The sequence below is a fragment of the Acinonyx jubatus genome, chromosome D2, assembly GCF_027475565.1.
Source record: "Acinonyx jubatus isolate Ajub_Pintada_27869175 chromosome D2, VMU_Ajub_asm_v1.0, whole genome shotgun sequence".
Taxonomy (NCBI): Eukaryota; Metazoa; Chordata; class Mammalia; order Carnivora; family Felidae; genus Acinonyx; species Acinonyx jubatus.
This window is the reverse complement of record NC_069393.1, coordinates 80,108,554-80,123,482: the sequence shown is the minus strand read 5'-3', so window position 1 is coordinate 80,123,482 and position 14,929 is coordinate 80,108,554. Positions and strand designations below refer to the sequence as shown.

Below are 14,929 nucleotides of genomic sequence, written 5' to 3'. Positions count from 1 at the left end.
CAAGCGGGCTCTGCACCGTCGTTGCACGCAGAGCCCCACGTGGGGCTCGATCCCACGAACCGTGAGATCTCGGCCTGAGCCAAAATCAAGAGTCAGATGCCTTAACCAACTGAGCCATCCTGGTGCCCCTGCGTGTTCTATCTTTTGGCAAAAATCCTTGTTGCTCATTATAAGCTACCTCAGATGTGGTTGGGCATAAATGATAAACCAGCGTTCATTATACTTTAGTGTCAAAGGTGTTTTATTAAATTGTATGAAAACCGATTGTTCTTATAGCTTGCATGGTAAACCGACTGTTACATTGCCCAATATTTTAGATACACTGGCTCGCAGAATTTGGTTACGTATTAAAAGCGGGTTATTCACATGAACATTGTGATGTTTTCTGAATGCACGTTCCTAGTCAGGGCGCTTTTAAACGGTAAAAATGGTGCTTGGCGAGAGGACCAGCATCGTCAAAAACAGGCGAAAAATAAAGTACTGAGAAGCTGGGGAGGAGGTGGAGAAATGGGTATCTGACCGTAGGCGGTAGACGAAACAGCTCCTTGTCTCACACCTGACAGTGCTCCTTGGAAAGCTTCTACATAGTGGTCATGAGAACTTTCCTTACTTGTCAAAGCCAAGGTGGAATCCCTGCCCCGCCCCTGGTTGCCGTGTACACATTCCAGTGACTCCATCACAAGTACAACCTTTAGAGGTTCTCCAGCCTAAGGCGGAAGGTGGGAACCTGCCTCATTCCAAGAGTAGTTACCGATGGAAACTGTGCTGGGTTTTTCTTTCTTTCTTTTCTTTTTTCTTAGCCAAACACCTCCTTGTCATTAACAGACCTTTGAAACGGAGTAAAATGTATTTGAAATGCCAGTGATATATACGATAAAAGTGCCTGAGGAAGGTATGTTGTGATTTTTTGCCCCACAGGTGTAACTCTTGTCCAAATATAAAATAATTTGTTCATTCAGTCACCATGCAGTGAGTGTCCCCAGCTGGCCAGGTGCTAGACGAGGCACGGGAGGAGGGAGATGAATAGGAGAATGTCTTCTGAAGACCTCAGTCCGCTTGGGGAGGCAGACGCGTGAACAGATCATTACAGAAGAGTGTAGTGAGGACAGAAGGTAGTGACAGCCTGTCAGGGGCATAGATGCGGGCCGAATTGTGTTCCTCAAAAAGATTCGTTGGAGTCCTAACCCCCAATACCTGCGAATTCACGTGACCGTATTTGGAAATAGAGTCCTTGCAGATACAGTCGAGATGAGGTCAGACTGGAGGGGGGGAGGCTTAAAGCCAGTGGCTGGTGCCCTTGTAAAGAGAGGGATTTGCAGACACAGAGACAGAGGAAGGATGGCCATGTGACGATGGACACAGACCTGCGCGTCACACTGCTACATGCTAAGGAACATGAGGACGGCCGGCAACCGCGAGCACTCAGCAAGTGGCGAGGGAGGATGCTCCCCTGGGTCCTTCAGACATGGCATGGCCGGCCAGCACCTTGATTTGAGATTGCTGGCCTCCAGAATAAATTCCTGTCGCCACCTCATTTGTGATAACTTGTCACGGCAGCCCCAGGAAATGTACGTGGGTGCCATGCTGGACCGGGGGGCATGCAGGGTAGGGTCAGCCACGGAGCCCTCCCCAGAGGAGACAGTCGTGAGCTGTTTCAGAGCACGAGGAGGTAGCCGCACGGGAAGATCGGAAAGGTGGCACCCGGGATCGTAGAGACGCGGGAGCTGCCACCTCGGGGAAGTAGCAGCAGGCTTCTTTTAAGGGCATCTAAGCCTAGTCTCCTAGAGCCCCAGGGCCCCAACACAGGAGCTCAGGTTCTTATGTGTATGTTTCTCACGCCCTGTTCGAGGAGGGGAGGGCAGATTGGGGATCCTTTCGTTAGATTTTTCAAGGGAGCCACAAGGTCACAAACTGGTGATGTCAAGGAGATTGGGGGCGGGGAGCCAGACAGGAGACGAGGCTGGTGTGGGGTCACCGGCTTGACTGTGACCTCACCAGGAGCAGGCAGTACTGGTAGGATTAACCAGATGGGACGGAACAGAGCCTATCTCGTAAGGAAAACAGGCCTTGGCTTTCCACTGGACATTGGAGGGGAAGAGGGGGGTAGGAAGGGACGCCTCAGTTTCTATTGTGGGCGATAGGTGGATGGTGGCCACTTGCCGAAATAATGGGTGTGGTTTGGCAGGAGAAGGAGGAGAGGACGAGGAGGAGGAGGAGGAAGAGAGGAGGAAGAGGAGGGAGAGGAGGAGGAGAGAGAGGAGGAGGAGGAGAGGAGGAGGAGGAGAGAGGAGGAGGGAGAGGAGGAGGAGGAGAGAGGAGGAAGAGGAGGGAGAAGAGGAGGAGGGAGAGGAGGAAGAGGAGGGAGAAGAGGAGGAGGGAGAGGAGGAGGAGGAAGAGAGGAGGAAGAGGAGGGAGAAGAGGAGGAGGGAGAGGAGGAGGAGGAGGAAGAGGAGGGAGAAGAGGAGGAGGGAGAGGAGGAGGAGGAAGAGAGGAGGAAGAGGAGGGAGAGGAGGAGGAGGGAGAGAGGAGGAAGAGGAGGGAGAAGAGGAGGAGGGAGAGGAGGAGGAGGAAGAGAGGAGGAAGAGGAGGGAGAAGAGGAGGAGGAAGAGAGGAGGAGGAGGAAGAGAGGAGGAGGAAGAGGAGGAGGGAGAAGAGGAGGAGGAAGAGAGGAGGAAGAGGAGGGAGAGGAGAAGGAGGAAGAGAGGAGGAAGAGGAGGGAGAAGAGGAGGAGGGAGAGGACGAGGAGGAAGAAGAGGAGGAGGGAGAGGAGGAGGAGGAAGAGAGGAGGGAGAGGAGGAGGAGGAAGAGGAGGGAGAAGAGGAGGAGGGAGAGGAGGGAGAAGAGGAGGAGGGAGAGGAGGGAGAAGAGGAGGAGGAGGAAGAGAGGAGGCAGCTTGGGGAGAGTTGGTTCCCTTTCATACTAGGTGATTTGGAGGCTAGGTGGTTCTAGAGGTTGGTGCTCACAGAGGAGATCTGGGTCTTTCCTTGGCATGGGTTTATAAAGTGAGCAGAGGCCACGGTGTGTCTGAGATTTGGCACGAGGGCCCAGAGGGAGAACAGGATGGTCAAAGAGAGAACCCACAAAGGAAAGTAAGACACAGTGGCCAGAAGGGAGGAAGACAGAAGACCCGTTGTTCCAGAAGTCAAAGATGGAAAGATCTCCCAGAGACACTGGGTAGCTAACAGGGTCAAACCCCACAGAGATGATTAGTTTAACTTAAATTGGAGAAGTGGTTCTGAGAAACATCCATTTTGAAATGCTTTCGTAAGGTATGGTTCAACGTGGCAGAAGCTCCTGTTAAGGCTGTAGGTGAGGAGAGGCGTTTATGGACCCAGAAGTGGGAATCTGGATGCGCCTTCTTGTCCCTGATGTGGATGATGGAGGAATGCAAACACGCGTGCTCGCCAAACTAACTGAAGGCTGGGCACGTCATTTCCACATGACTTTGATGGAGTGATTCATCAGGCGGTGCTCGTCCGCTGTTTTTGTAGCGACGCCTCGAGCATTGTTGGGTGCTGTATGGGAATTGTGGGTGATTCCTTGCTCCTACCCTGTGCTTCACCCATTGTGCTTACCTGCCGGTCTCCAAATATGCTGGATTTTTCTGCTTTTTCTACTCTAAGCCATTTCCACCTTCTCTTACACCTCTGTTCAGGCTGTGCCACCTTCTGTCCGCCCCACTTCTATATTTGTCTAAACTCACCCCATCCTATAGGGCCATTTCATCCCAAACCCTGCTGGGGTCCCTTTCGCTGGCAGGGCTCTGTCCGTGGCTCGCGGAGGCCGGGACAGCAGAGCCATGGGCGGGAGAGCTTCTCATTGCCTTTGCCTCAGTCCAGGGCCCCCAACACCCCGAGTGCTACATAACTTCCTGCTCTGGACTCCATGCCTGAAGCACGCCTTCCTCCAGAGAGGAAATCTGAATTTCAGGAGTGTCTGGCTCAGGGTCTCTTGATGTGTTCACTTAATGTCACTCATGAATCTTGTGGGCTCTGGAAAGGGGCTCAAAGTTGAGGGTGAATGGCCTTGGATGAGTGGCTAAGGCTGATGGAGACAGAAGCATATACAGACCTTTCAACCATCTCGGGAGAGGAAACTTCTTCAGACATGCCAGTGCATTGACACCTTCCCTGGGGCCCAGAGGACCAGAGCACTGGGCACCACACAACTGATCCATAAACCCGCAATGGATTGTTGGCTAAAATCAGGCTGATTTTTAAAAAAAAATTTTTAATGTTTATTTATTTAATTTTGAGAGAGAGAGAGAGAGAGAGAGAGAGAGAGAGAGAGAGAATGGAGGAGGGGCAGAGACAGAGGGAGACACAGAATCCGAAGCAGGCTCCAGGCTCTGAGCTGTCAGCACAGAGCCCGATGCAGGGCTTGAACCCATGAACTGCGAGATCATGACCTGAGCCGAAGTCGGACCCCACCCCTAGTCAGGCTGATTTTTAAATTAATATCAAAATAAAAGTCAGGATGCTGGTGGTGTTGATGGCTTTATTTTAGTGGAAGTAAGTGGTTAAGGGTCCCATTTAGATCCCCCTAGATACAGTTTTCCAAAAGCCATGGTGTGGTTTTGCGATCAAAAGCATGTGGTTTCCTCCCAGGGCCCTAAACTTACCCTTTGTAGAAGAGCTTGTTGGCTTAAGACTGGCAGTGTTCTTGGACCCGAGCTGCATTGAATGTTTTGGAGGGCTTGCTAAAATCTCTCTGCTAAGTCCCACCCAACTCTCTGATTTAGTAGATCTGCAGGAGGGCGGGTGGGACTCGAGAATGGGCACTTCCAGCAAGTTCGCCCATGATGCAGAAGGTTGTGGTCCAGGAGCCCCACTCTGAAAGCTCTCAGTCTTAAACAGTGCTGTGCAGTAGGACCCCATTGGGTTTCCAAGAAGCAGAGCCTGAGGTAGGGATTGGGAGACATGTGGGTGAGGGTGTGCCCCAGGAAAGGACTGTGAGAGAGTTAGGGAGGCCTGACGGGGTACAATCTGGCCCTTGGCTTACCCTCTGGAGCATGCACAATAGAGCTTTCCTGGCTTTTGTACCTCTTTTGTGTCCCACCCCTGGCTGTGGGCCAACATACAGAAAGGTGCAGCATCCACAGAGGACTGTTGTCAGAGAAGAGTGAAGCTGTGAGTCCCTGACAGCTACCCTCCCAACAGCTGGGTGATGGGACGGCGCCCCACAGCAGGGCGCAAACGGAGACAGCTCCAGGTCTAATGTCACAGAGGGGAAACTGGAGTCAGGGAGGTCATGTACACTACCCAAAGCGGTACAGCCGGAATTTGGCTCCGGGCTGCGAGATTTCTGGGATGGCACCTGGGCTGGTGTATATGCCCTGCAGGTGCACAGGGCCTGCCCGCCGTCTGCCAGTTTCCTCTTAACCAGGACGATTTCTTGATGCGGAGTGGACTCAACCGGCCCCTGGGGGAGGTCTGGGCCAGGCCAGCTCCCACTGTGGAGAGGAGCAGACTGGCCTGGCCCCTTCCTGTCCTCGCACCAGGAGCAAGACCAAGGCCACGTGCAATCTGGTCTGGTTAATGCATCTTCTGTATGGGAGACGTGAACCACTTTCCCATGAAACTCATGGGTTCCAGCTACTGGAAAAGCCAAAACTCCTATTTACTGTAGTTCTTGCTAACCTGCCCCACGTGTCCCCTGGCTTTGTCTTACTTGGAGATGCCAGCACGGGGTCACCCGATGGCGGGGGCCTCCATCCGTGGTCAAGCGGGAAGGCACAGGGGATGTGTCCTCACTGCATGCCAGGCACTCTGCTAACAGCCTTGCTATTCATCGTCCCATTATTTCTTACAGGGTCTCATTTCCTCTGACACTTGGGAAAACAAGACTGACAATTTAACCAACTTACCCCCAAATTACTTAAATTGACCAAGTGGTGAATGGCAGACACAGATTTGATTCAGGGTCTTTCTTTCCCAAATTCTATGCTTTTAACCACTCTCGTAACTCACCTCCTTGTGTCCTTTGAGGTCATTGTATCAGACATCCTCTTTTGTGGCTTTAGTCTTACCTCATTTTCACTCCAAAATAGGCTCGTGGCTGTAAGTTCCAACTTTACCAGTTTTGTGAACTCTCGTACGTATGTCTTCACGTTTGATCGTCGTGTGGTTCGTGAGTTTTTGAGCCCTTTCTTTCGATAAACAGTGCATTGTGAATACTTACCCGTGTTGCTACATAGACCTTATATTTATTGTTTTAAAGGCCCTACATTTCATCCAATGCATCTACCTCAGTCTCCCCAACTAGGATGTCTGCATCCTAGTCCCCGGAATTGGTGGACATCCTACCTTTCATGGCAAAAGGGACTTTGCAGATGTGGTTAAGAACCTTGAGACGGGACTGTGATCCTGGATTATCTGTGGGTCCAATCTAAGCACAAGGGTCCCCATAAGAGGGAGGCGGGAGGGTCAGAGAGAGAAGAAGTGATGATGGACACAGAGCTTGAGTGACGTGCGGCCACACGCCAAAGAAAGCCGGCAGCATCTAGAAGCTGGAAAAGGCAAGGAACCACATTCTCCCTGGAGCCTCCCAAAGGAGTGCGGCCAGCCAGTCCCTTGACTGTAGCTCTGTGAGACTTGCACTGGACGTCCGACCTCCAGAGCTGGACGATAACACATCTGTGCTGTTTGAGCCCCGAAGGTGGTGGGCAATATTGCAGCAGCCGCGGAGTGCTGAGACTCAGCCCCTGCTTGTCTGGGTCCAGTTCTGGCCCTCCTCCCTGCTGGGGGGGATGCCCCTGCCCCGTAGCTCATGTTTATCACATGTCATTATGTTCTGGGCATTGTGCTGAGGGCAGGTTAGGTAGGCCACTCAATCTCTTTCAGGACCTCTCTAAAGTAGGCTCCATTATTATGTCCCATTTCACAACAAGGAGCCAAGGGATGCGGAGTTACTTTCCCAAAGCCACGCGTGTAGCTCGAGATCCTGGGACCTTGTGGTCTGACTCTAGCGACCATCTAGGCTGGGATGGGAGGCGGTGCTGTCTTGGTCAGACTCATTAAGAGTCATAACCAGTGCGGGTTATCAGACATCAACCCCAGATCCCACCCCGGCCCAAGTCCTTTACATACACTGCCCTCAGGGCCTTGATGGCAAGGCTGGGCGAGAGATGTTCGTCTGTGCATTTCATGGCTGGAGAAACTCAGAGAGGCCAAGTAACTCACCTGCTGCAGGTGAGCTGGGGGCTGAGCTGGGCTGCAGCTCTGGGTCTAGCTGGCCCCAAAGCCTGTGCTGACTTCAGACTTCTTAACACGAGGCCACATGACTAGAGCCGGGAGATTTCCTTCTTCATCAGCTTTATTGTCAGCTCGTCGTGATGCATCGACCCTGCAGAGAAATCCGTGAGATCTTTCAGGTCTTACGTTTGTGCTTCATGGAAAGTGGTCTGTGCGCGTCACCTTGGATGACTATCTGTGTCCCTCAGTAATGGAAGGAGATGGAGGTGTAGTCACGCATCTGCGTTGGAGCTGATGGGGGCTCCGTCGTCACTCAAGGATGAGAGGGGACGCGAGCAGGCTTTGGATGGGTCAGTGGTGGCCCTTGAAATGCCCATGATCCCCTTGCAAACCTGCCAAGATTAAAAGTGCTATAGTGTACCATTTTCTCCGTAAAATGCTTGAAATTCTGCGAGTTATTTCAGTTATATTGTAAATTTTTAATAAGCCCTTCTCGTGAGTTGACGAAGACAGCCTCTTCTCCCTCTTCTCTAACTTAGAGAACCTCATCACCAGCACTAGCCGTTGGGGAACCGTTCTTCGTAGGCTTTGGAAAAATCACTCTCCCCAGAATATCTGTATTGTGAGGGTGACGTTGTTCCCTGGGCTGCAGAGACTGGACCACGCAGGCTCTTCTTCTCTTCACCCTCCTTCCTGTGTTTGGTATACATTCCTGACTTAGCAACAGGCACCCAGGCGGGCATCATAATGCTGCTGGGTTGTGATCCTGTTCGGTGCTGGGTTGTGATCCTGTTCGGTGCTGGGTTGTGGATCCTGTTCGGTGCTGCAGAGGAGTGCAGGGCGGCTTTGGTGGACAGGAAAATCCCACAGAGTGGTTCCACAGACTTGTCCACAGCTACCAAGCTCGTTGCTGGTGGGGCAGCTGGAACCCAGGTTCACGATTCTCGGCCCCCTGCCGTGTGCCCTTGGCTCTGATGATAGGCTCTGCTGTCAGTGTGGCAGGTGTCTCTGTGGAGGGCTATCCACAGTGTCTTACTTATCCCCACAGTGGTATCACAGGTATTATCCTCAGCCGGTCCGAAGCAGTTTCACTGTCAGCGTCTGGGCCACTCACAGCTCCTTCGAGCACTGTGGTGTTAAGAGATTGGATAAAAGTTCGTCGTACAGTTTCAGCCTTTTCTTAACTCTGGTGGTGCCGGGAACCCCTTACGTGTGTTTTTCTCTCCTGCTGGGTATAAACTCAGGATGAGGGAGAATGTGAGCGGTCTGAACTTGTTCAATTATTACTGAATCTAGGACTCTAAACAACAGCATGGAAGAAGGAATCTTGCAGCCTAATTATAAACTAAATTATAATAAAGCCAGAGAGCCTAAGTGGGGGGGGGGGATGGAATAAAAGAAGGAAATGTACAAGGTTTCATCACGAGTCAGAATATACTGGATACACCCTTGGCTAGTACATAATACCTGACGGGGTGCCATGAAACCATAGAGTTCTAGATTCCATCATATCCTCTCATTTACTGAAAAGTAGCCGTATTATCTCCTTTTGCCTAGGATTACGGGACAGCCAGTATAGTTCAAATGATCAAATTGCCCTTAAAAATCTTCAGTCTGATGTTCTAGAGAAGAAATCTGACTTCACCGAGGTAACATGTTTCTAACTTCTAGACCAGCCAGTAAAATGCAGCCAACTATAAAACGTGCTCATGGGCCTACTTATGATGTGTTTGCATTTTATTTAGTTTAGTCAAAACTGAATTAAGGCAGGGGCGCCTGGGTGGCTCCGTCGGTTAAGCGTCCGACTTAGGCTCAGGTCATGATCTCACGGTTCGTGAGTTCGAGCCCCGCGTCGGGCTCTGTGCTGCCAGCTCGGAGCCTGGAGCCTGCTTTGGATTCCGTCTCTCTCTCTCTCTCTCTCTCTCTGTTCCTCCCCCACTCGCACTGTGTCTCTCTCAAAAATAAATACATAAATAAAAACATTAAAAAAATTTTAAAGTATGCCGTGTCTATTTAATCAGTCTTTTATAATCTTCACCAACAATTGGTAAATTTGCAGTATCATAGGAGAGTACGGTGATTGAATCTCAATTTTAATTTTTTTTTTCAACGTTTATTTATTTTTGGGACAGACAGAGACAGAGCATGAACGGGGGAGGGGCAGAGAGAGAGGGAGACACAGAATCGGAAACAGGCTCCAGGCTCTGAGCCATCAGCCCAGAGCCTGACGCGGGGCTTGAACTCCTGGACCGCGAGATCGTGACCTGGGTGAAGTCGGACGCTTAACCGACTGCGCCACCCAGGCACCCCTGAATCTCAATTTTAAACCAAAATTTATCTGTTGGAGAGAGAGAGTGAGAGAGAGAGAATGATGTTGTGCAGCATTTTGAAGGTGGAGAAGAGATAATTGGAAATCTAACAAGCTCTAGTACACATCATTATAACTGCAAAAAGCGTCAGGAATCCGAAATAGGGAGAAAATCAGAGGTCATGTTTATAAAATGGTATGTTTCTGATTCTAGAGAACAAAGAACTCTGTACACAAGGGCTAATGTGACCAATGTATCACAGACCAGGTTCTGGCTAATTGATGGACTCATTCCATCCTTCCCATAATCCTGGGAGGGAGGTATTACTATTATACCCATTTTGCAGATGAGGAAACTAAAGTTCTATAGCTCCAGTAGTTGACTTGCCCTGAATCTCCTAGCTCATATGCTGTCCATGAACTTTTGTAATTCTAAGAGGTTGTGGAATTATAAGAATCGATGTCTCATGACCCATTAAAGTAGCAAGGGTATCTGTGAAAAATATCTTTCCCCCGAAAATACTTGTCTTTGGTATTATCCTTTGATTTCATTCTGCCCGTAACGAAACTTGACATTTCCTTCAGAGACCCCAAGCCTGAACTCCCACACGATGGAGAAAGGATGCTATTCTGGCTGCTGAGATCTAGTCATCAATATTGAAAGTCCTTTCTCTGTGGAAGCGCCGAGCTCGCTGTCTGAGGATGTAAAGATGCCTGGCTATAATTAATTTGTTCCCGGAAAGCAAGAGCAGGAACCTCAGGTTGCAGGGAGGGAAATGAGTAGGAGGAACAGTGGATCATTGAGAACCATCCCTGAAAGGAGGTACCCAGTTAAGAAGGGCAAGATAATGATCAAGTCGATTGCTACTCTTTTGAAGAAAGATACCAGCTGAAGATCTTTCCCACTTGATGTTCACACTGAGCTGGCAAATTCCAGCATCGGATGCTAAAATTAATCAGTTTGGTTATTAGTGATATAGATCGTTGGCGCTATGTGGTTGGATCCCTATAACACACACACACACACACACACACACACGGTCGTTATCTGTGACAGAATTCAATAACTCTGAGAAATCACACCTTCTAAGCCTCTGCTTTGGAATGATCTGGACCATCTACTTTGATCAGATCAGTAGCGTGACTTTCAAATTTCCCTCCCAACTTTGAGCTTTTAAAGCTTGTCCCCGTGTGTTTGTTATAAGGGCGGTGTGCGATGATGGAATACTCCCGACAGATGCCCTTCCTTGGTAACTGCCATAAATCTCCGCCTCTCCTCCCGAGCCTGCACAAGATTGATCACTTTCCCTTTCAAAATTCGTCGAAGCTATAGAAATGATATGCAGGCACTTCTTCAACCAAGTGATTATTTAAAAGGAATGAAATATGGAACAGAGTTTTCTTCTTTTAAAAAAGCAACGTGTAAATTTTCCCGATAACAAAAGTAATGGCAGCTCCATGTAGACACTTAGGAAAATATAGAAATACATAAGAAAATATTTATATATATTTCGCTCCCTTCTTTTTCCCATGCAATTTTTTGTTACATACAACTATAATGTATATCAACTTTTATAGCTCTCTTTTATTACATAACATTCTATCACAGGCAATTTCCCGTGGCATTTAAATTCTTTGTAATCTTTATTTTTAATTTCTACAGAATACGATGCAGTTGTGCCTGCCATGATTTACTTACCCGATCCCCTTTTAAGCAAGACATTTGGATTCCTTCCAGCTTTTCACTGCTGTATATTACACTGTACCAAGTCCTTTGGTTTCTTGCAAGTGCGTGGAAAGACAGAAGTTTCAGGACGAAATGGAGAAGACTCCATTTCTTCCATTTATCTTAAAACGGCCTTTCCCTACTGCTACATGCCAGAGAGAACTCATATGTTTGAAAACACTCTTACGTCCCTGATGAAACACCACTAGGTTGACAGAGGACTTGGTGGTGATGATTCTGGATCCACCAAATAGGAGTAAGCATGCTTGCGGCTAGCACGGAGGTGACTGTGGAGTGTATCCGTGCAGATACGGGGCCAAAGAATCCATCTGGAGAGCATAGCGGTAGGCTGCAGAGCAACCCTGGAAAAGGGAAGAATTGTCAAGTGGAGGAAAATATAGATTTCAAAGCCACAGGTTGGATTAGATGCTTATCCTTTGGAGAAATAAATTGCTACAAGAATGGAAGCATCCCCATTCCAGCGGCTCAGGATCCGATGTCTCTGACCATCCGCCACTTATCACTTTCTTCCTTCGGTTTATGAGATGGTGCCTTTCTTAGCAATATGCCTTAAGGCATAAAGTTAAAAGCAGTCAATAAGATGAATAAAACTGGGAAAGCAGTTACCAGCCCTCCAAGATCATGTTTGAAACATTTAAAAGCAATCAATGTCTTAAAGCAGCATTTATGAGAAAGAAAATGCACAGATGCCCGTATTGTGTGAGGATGGTCAGGAAACGGGTGATTTATTGCCAGAGCAAGACGCGACACGCAGCTATTCATTCGACCTTGCTCTGACCTTGACCATTCTACTCTAAATGCAAGATTATTTTCTTTTCAAATCAAATCTTACATCAGTTAATCTTATTTTAGATAAAAGATACCTTTTTTTCCCCAAAGCCATGTTCAGTTAACCCAATATAAAGGACAGTGGAGTGGCACCCTGGGATAGCTTCACTGGGAAAGATATTTGATGTGAAAGAAGGGATTGCTTTTCTGAGAAGTTGCCCTGATTTAACAGCAGTGGGCCAAGTTAGGAGCATCGACTAGCACCTGTGTGTCCTGTCTCTCTTGGTTTCCCGGCCCCGGAAGAAGATCTGGACACAAAGTGGTGTATTGTCGTCTGTTACGAACTGGATTGTGTCTCCCCCCAGCTCCAAATGCATGTGCCAAAGCCCTAACTCTCAGTGCCTCAGGGTCTGACTGTGTTTGGAGACAGACTCTTTCAGGAGGTAATTTAGGTTCAATGAGGTCATGAGGGTGGGCCTTATCCAATATGATTGATGCCCTTGTAAGAGGAGGATATTTAGGACACTCAAAGGAGAAAATGCAAAGATGTGGTGGGTGGGGGCGCGGGGGGGAAGAGTCAGAAGGAACCATCCCTGCTGACCCCTTGTCCTCCGACTTCCAGCCTCCAGAACTGGGAGGAAATAGTATTTCTGTTGTTGGAGCCACTCAGACTGTGGTGCTTTGTTACAGCAGTCCGGGTATTTATTTATTCATTATGTTTTTATTTTATTTTTGAGAGAGGGAGAGACAGAGCGTGAGCAGGGGAGGGGCAAAGAGAGAGGGAGACAGAATCTGAAGCAAGCTCCAGGCTCCGCACCGTCAGAGCAGAGCCCGACGGCGGGGCTCGAACTCACAAACTGTGAGACATGACCTGAGCCGAAGTCGGACGTCCACCCGAATGAGCCACCTAGGCACCCCCAACAGCCCGAATTTTTAAGGGGTTGGACCTCAACTTTAATTATTTAATGGATCTTCATGAGAAAATAGGATCTGACAGAGAGAACTTCCCATATGAGTCTAGGATGCATATTAATTGGCAAAGAGTATAGTGTTTCGTTTTTAACGTTTCTCAGTCTATCCAATGGGGCTTTTGTCAAAGCTGAGTGTAAACATCTGAAAAAACACAGTAAGATTTAACCAATAATCGCAGTCCTGACAATTGGAGTACCTGCTTGGTGTTATCGCCAGTCTGTCAACGCCATGGGGCCAAGAGGTGTCCTCAGCCTGGCAGGTAGTAGATGATCAGGAGATATTTCTGATGAGTTAATAAAGGGTTCGATCGCGACCCTATGTTATAATGACAGACTTTACATCTAAAAAGGTTTCATTCATTCTACATTCCCATTGACAGAACTGCAATGTACTGGGTGCGTAACGGGTTCATTCCGTTTACGTAATTCCAATAAACGCAAACGCCTTCCTCATAAATACCCCCATGCCCCCCTCATTCTTCCAGAGGTTTGAGTCCCTCAGGTATCCTCTGATTTCTGCTAAATCACAGAAAAAGTCATACCCTGGAGTTAGAGAACATGTTCATATTTTCGGGCGTATACCTTCACATCTGTCATTGTTTTTGATGTCCCAAACTTCCCGGTAAGGTGGAGAAGGCAAACAGACTTTTGCTTGGACTGGACTCCTGTTAGCATTTCTCCCTCAAGAACAGCGGTATGTCAGGCATCGCTCTGACATACCAAGCGATGCCCCAGCTTCAGAATTAAGTTCAAATTCACACCAGTCGTCGTTGTTCTTCCTTCGTCCGTTTGCATTTGGTGGACCCAGAGTCGCAGTTGTGTCTGCCGGGCCCGAGGTAACGAGATGGCGGCTGGTTCTATCCCATCCTCCTGGGCTTCTAGGACCTCCTACAGTGGCACCTGCCACCCCCAGGGTAGCCCCAGGGTGTCCCTCCAGTGTGTGCTCAGGATGGGCCCCAGGAGGTCTGAGTCCTGGCATTCCTTTCACCGTATCTGTGGTTAAAAACATAGCTTCTGGGGGCACCTGGGTGGCTCAGTGGGTTAAGCATCCGACTCTGGATTTCAGCTCAGGTCATGATCTCCCAGTTTGTGAGATTGAGCCCTGAGTTCAGCTCTGTACCGACAGTGAGGAGCCTGCTTGGGATTCATTCTCTTTCTCTCTCTCTCTCTCTCTCTCTCTCTCTCTGCCCCTCCCCTGCTCTTAAAAAAAAATAAGTAAATAGGGGCACCTGGGTGGCTCAGTCGGTGGAGCGTCGAACTTAGGCTCAGCTTATGGTCTCGCAGTTCCTGAGTTCGAGCCCCACATCGGGCTCTGTGCTAACAAACAGCTCAGAGCCTGGAGCCTGCTTTGGATTCTGTCTCCCTCTCTCTCTCTCTCCCCCTCTCCCCTGCTCATGCTCTGTCTCTCTCTCAAAAATAAATAAGTGTTAAAAAATTTTTAAAAAAATAAGTAAATAGCTTTAAAACAAACAAAAAAATACATAGCTTCTGGGTCTTACCCCAGAGATCCTGATTCACCTATGTCTAGAGAGGGGGAGGGAAGGGTCCAGAAGTCTGCATTTTTATAAAAAAATGTTTTATGTTTTATTTTTTATATTAGCGAGAGAGAGAGAGACAGAGAGCGAGTAGGGGAGGGGCAGAGAGACAGAGACAGAATCCGAAGCAGGCTCCAGGCTCTGAGCGGTCAGCACAGAGCCCGAATGGGGCTCGAACTCACAAACCATGAGATCATGACCTGAGCCGAAGTCAGATGCTTAACCGACTAAGCCACCCAGGTGCCCCCAGAAGTCTGCATTTTTAAAATCCCCCCCCCCCCCCCCCCCGCACCAATACCAGGTGTTTTTTATGCAAGTGGTTACTGGCCCAAACTTTGGGAGACATTGCAATAAAGTATAAAATCAGACCAATACAGCACGCTTTCCGAGTTGAGTATTTGGTTTTT

The 14,929-nt window shown here is 48.9% G+C and overlaps 1 protein-coding gene across 16 annotated transcripts in view; it reads left to right on the top strand.

The window, feature by feature from the left end:
• CD2H10orf90 (chromosome D2 C10orf90 homolog) overlaps positions 1-14,929 on the top strand; it is a 259,408-nt gene that overhangs the window by 176,450 nt on the left and 68,029 nt on the right. For 2 of the 16 annotated variants that reach the window (XM_027063379.2, XM_053207038.1), the window contains exons 2-3: positions 826-892; positions 8,751-8,842. The exons of 10 other annotated variants lie outside the window; for them this stretch is intronic. In XM_027063379.2, coding sequence (XP_026919180.1) covers positions 856-892; positions 8,751-8,842 — 129 coding nt within the window. In that variant the 5' untranslated portion in view covers positions 826-855. Of the gene's footprint in view, positions 1-488; positions 893-5,811; positions 5,894-8,750; positions 8,843-14,929 lie in introns of those variants that run through there. 4 more of the 16 variants (XM_027063383.2, XM_027063378.2, XM_027063385.2 and 1 more) reach the window with 4 other exon arrangements.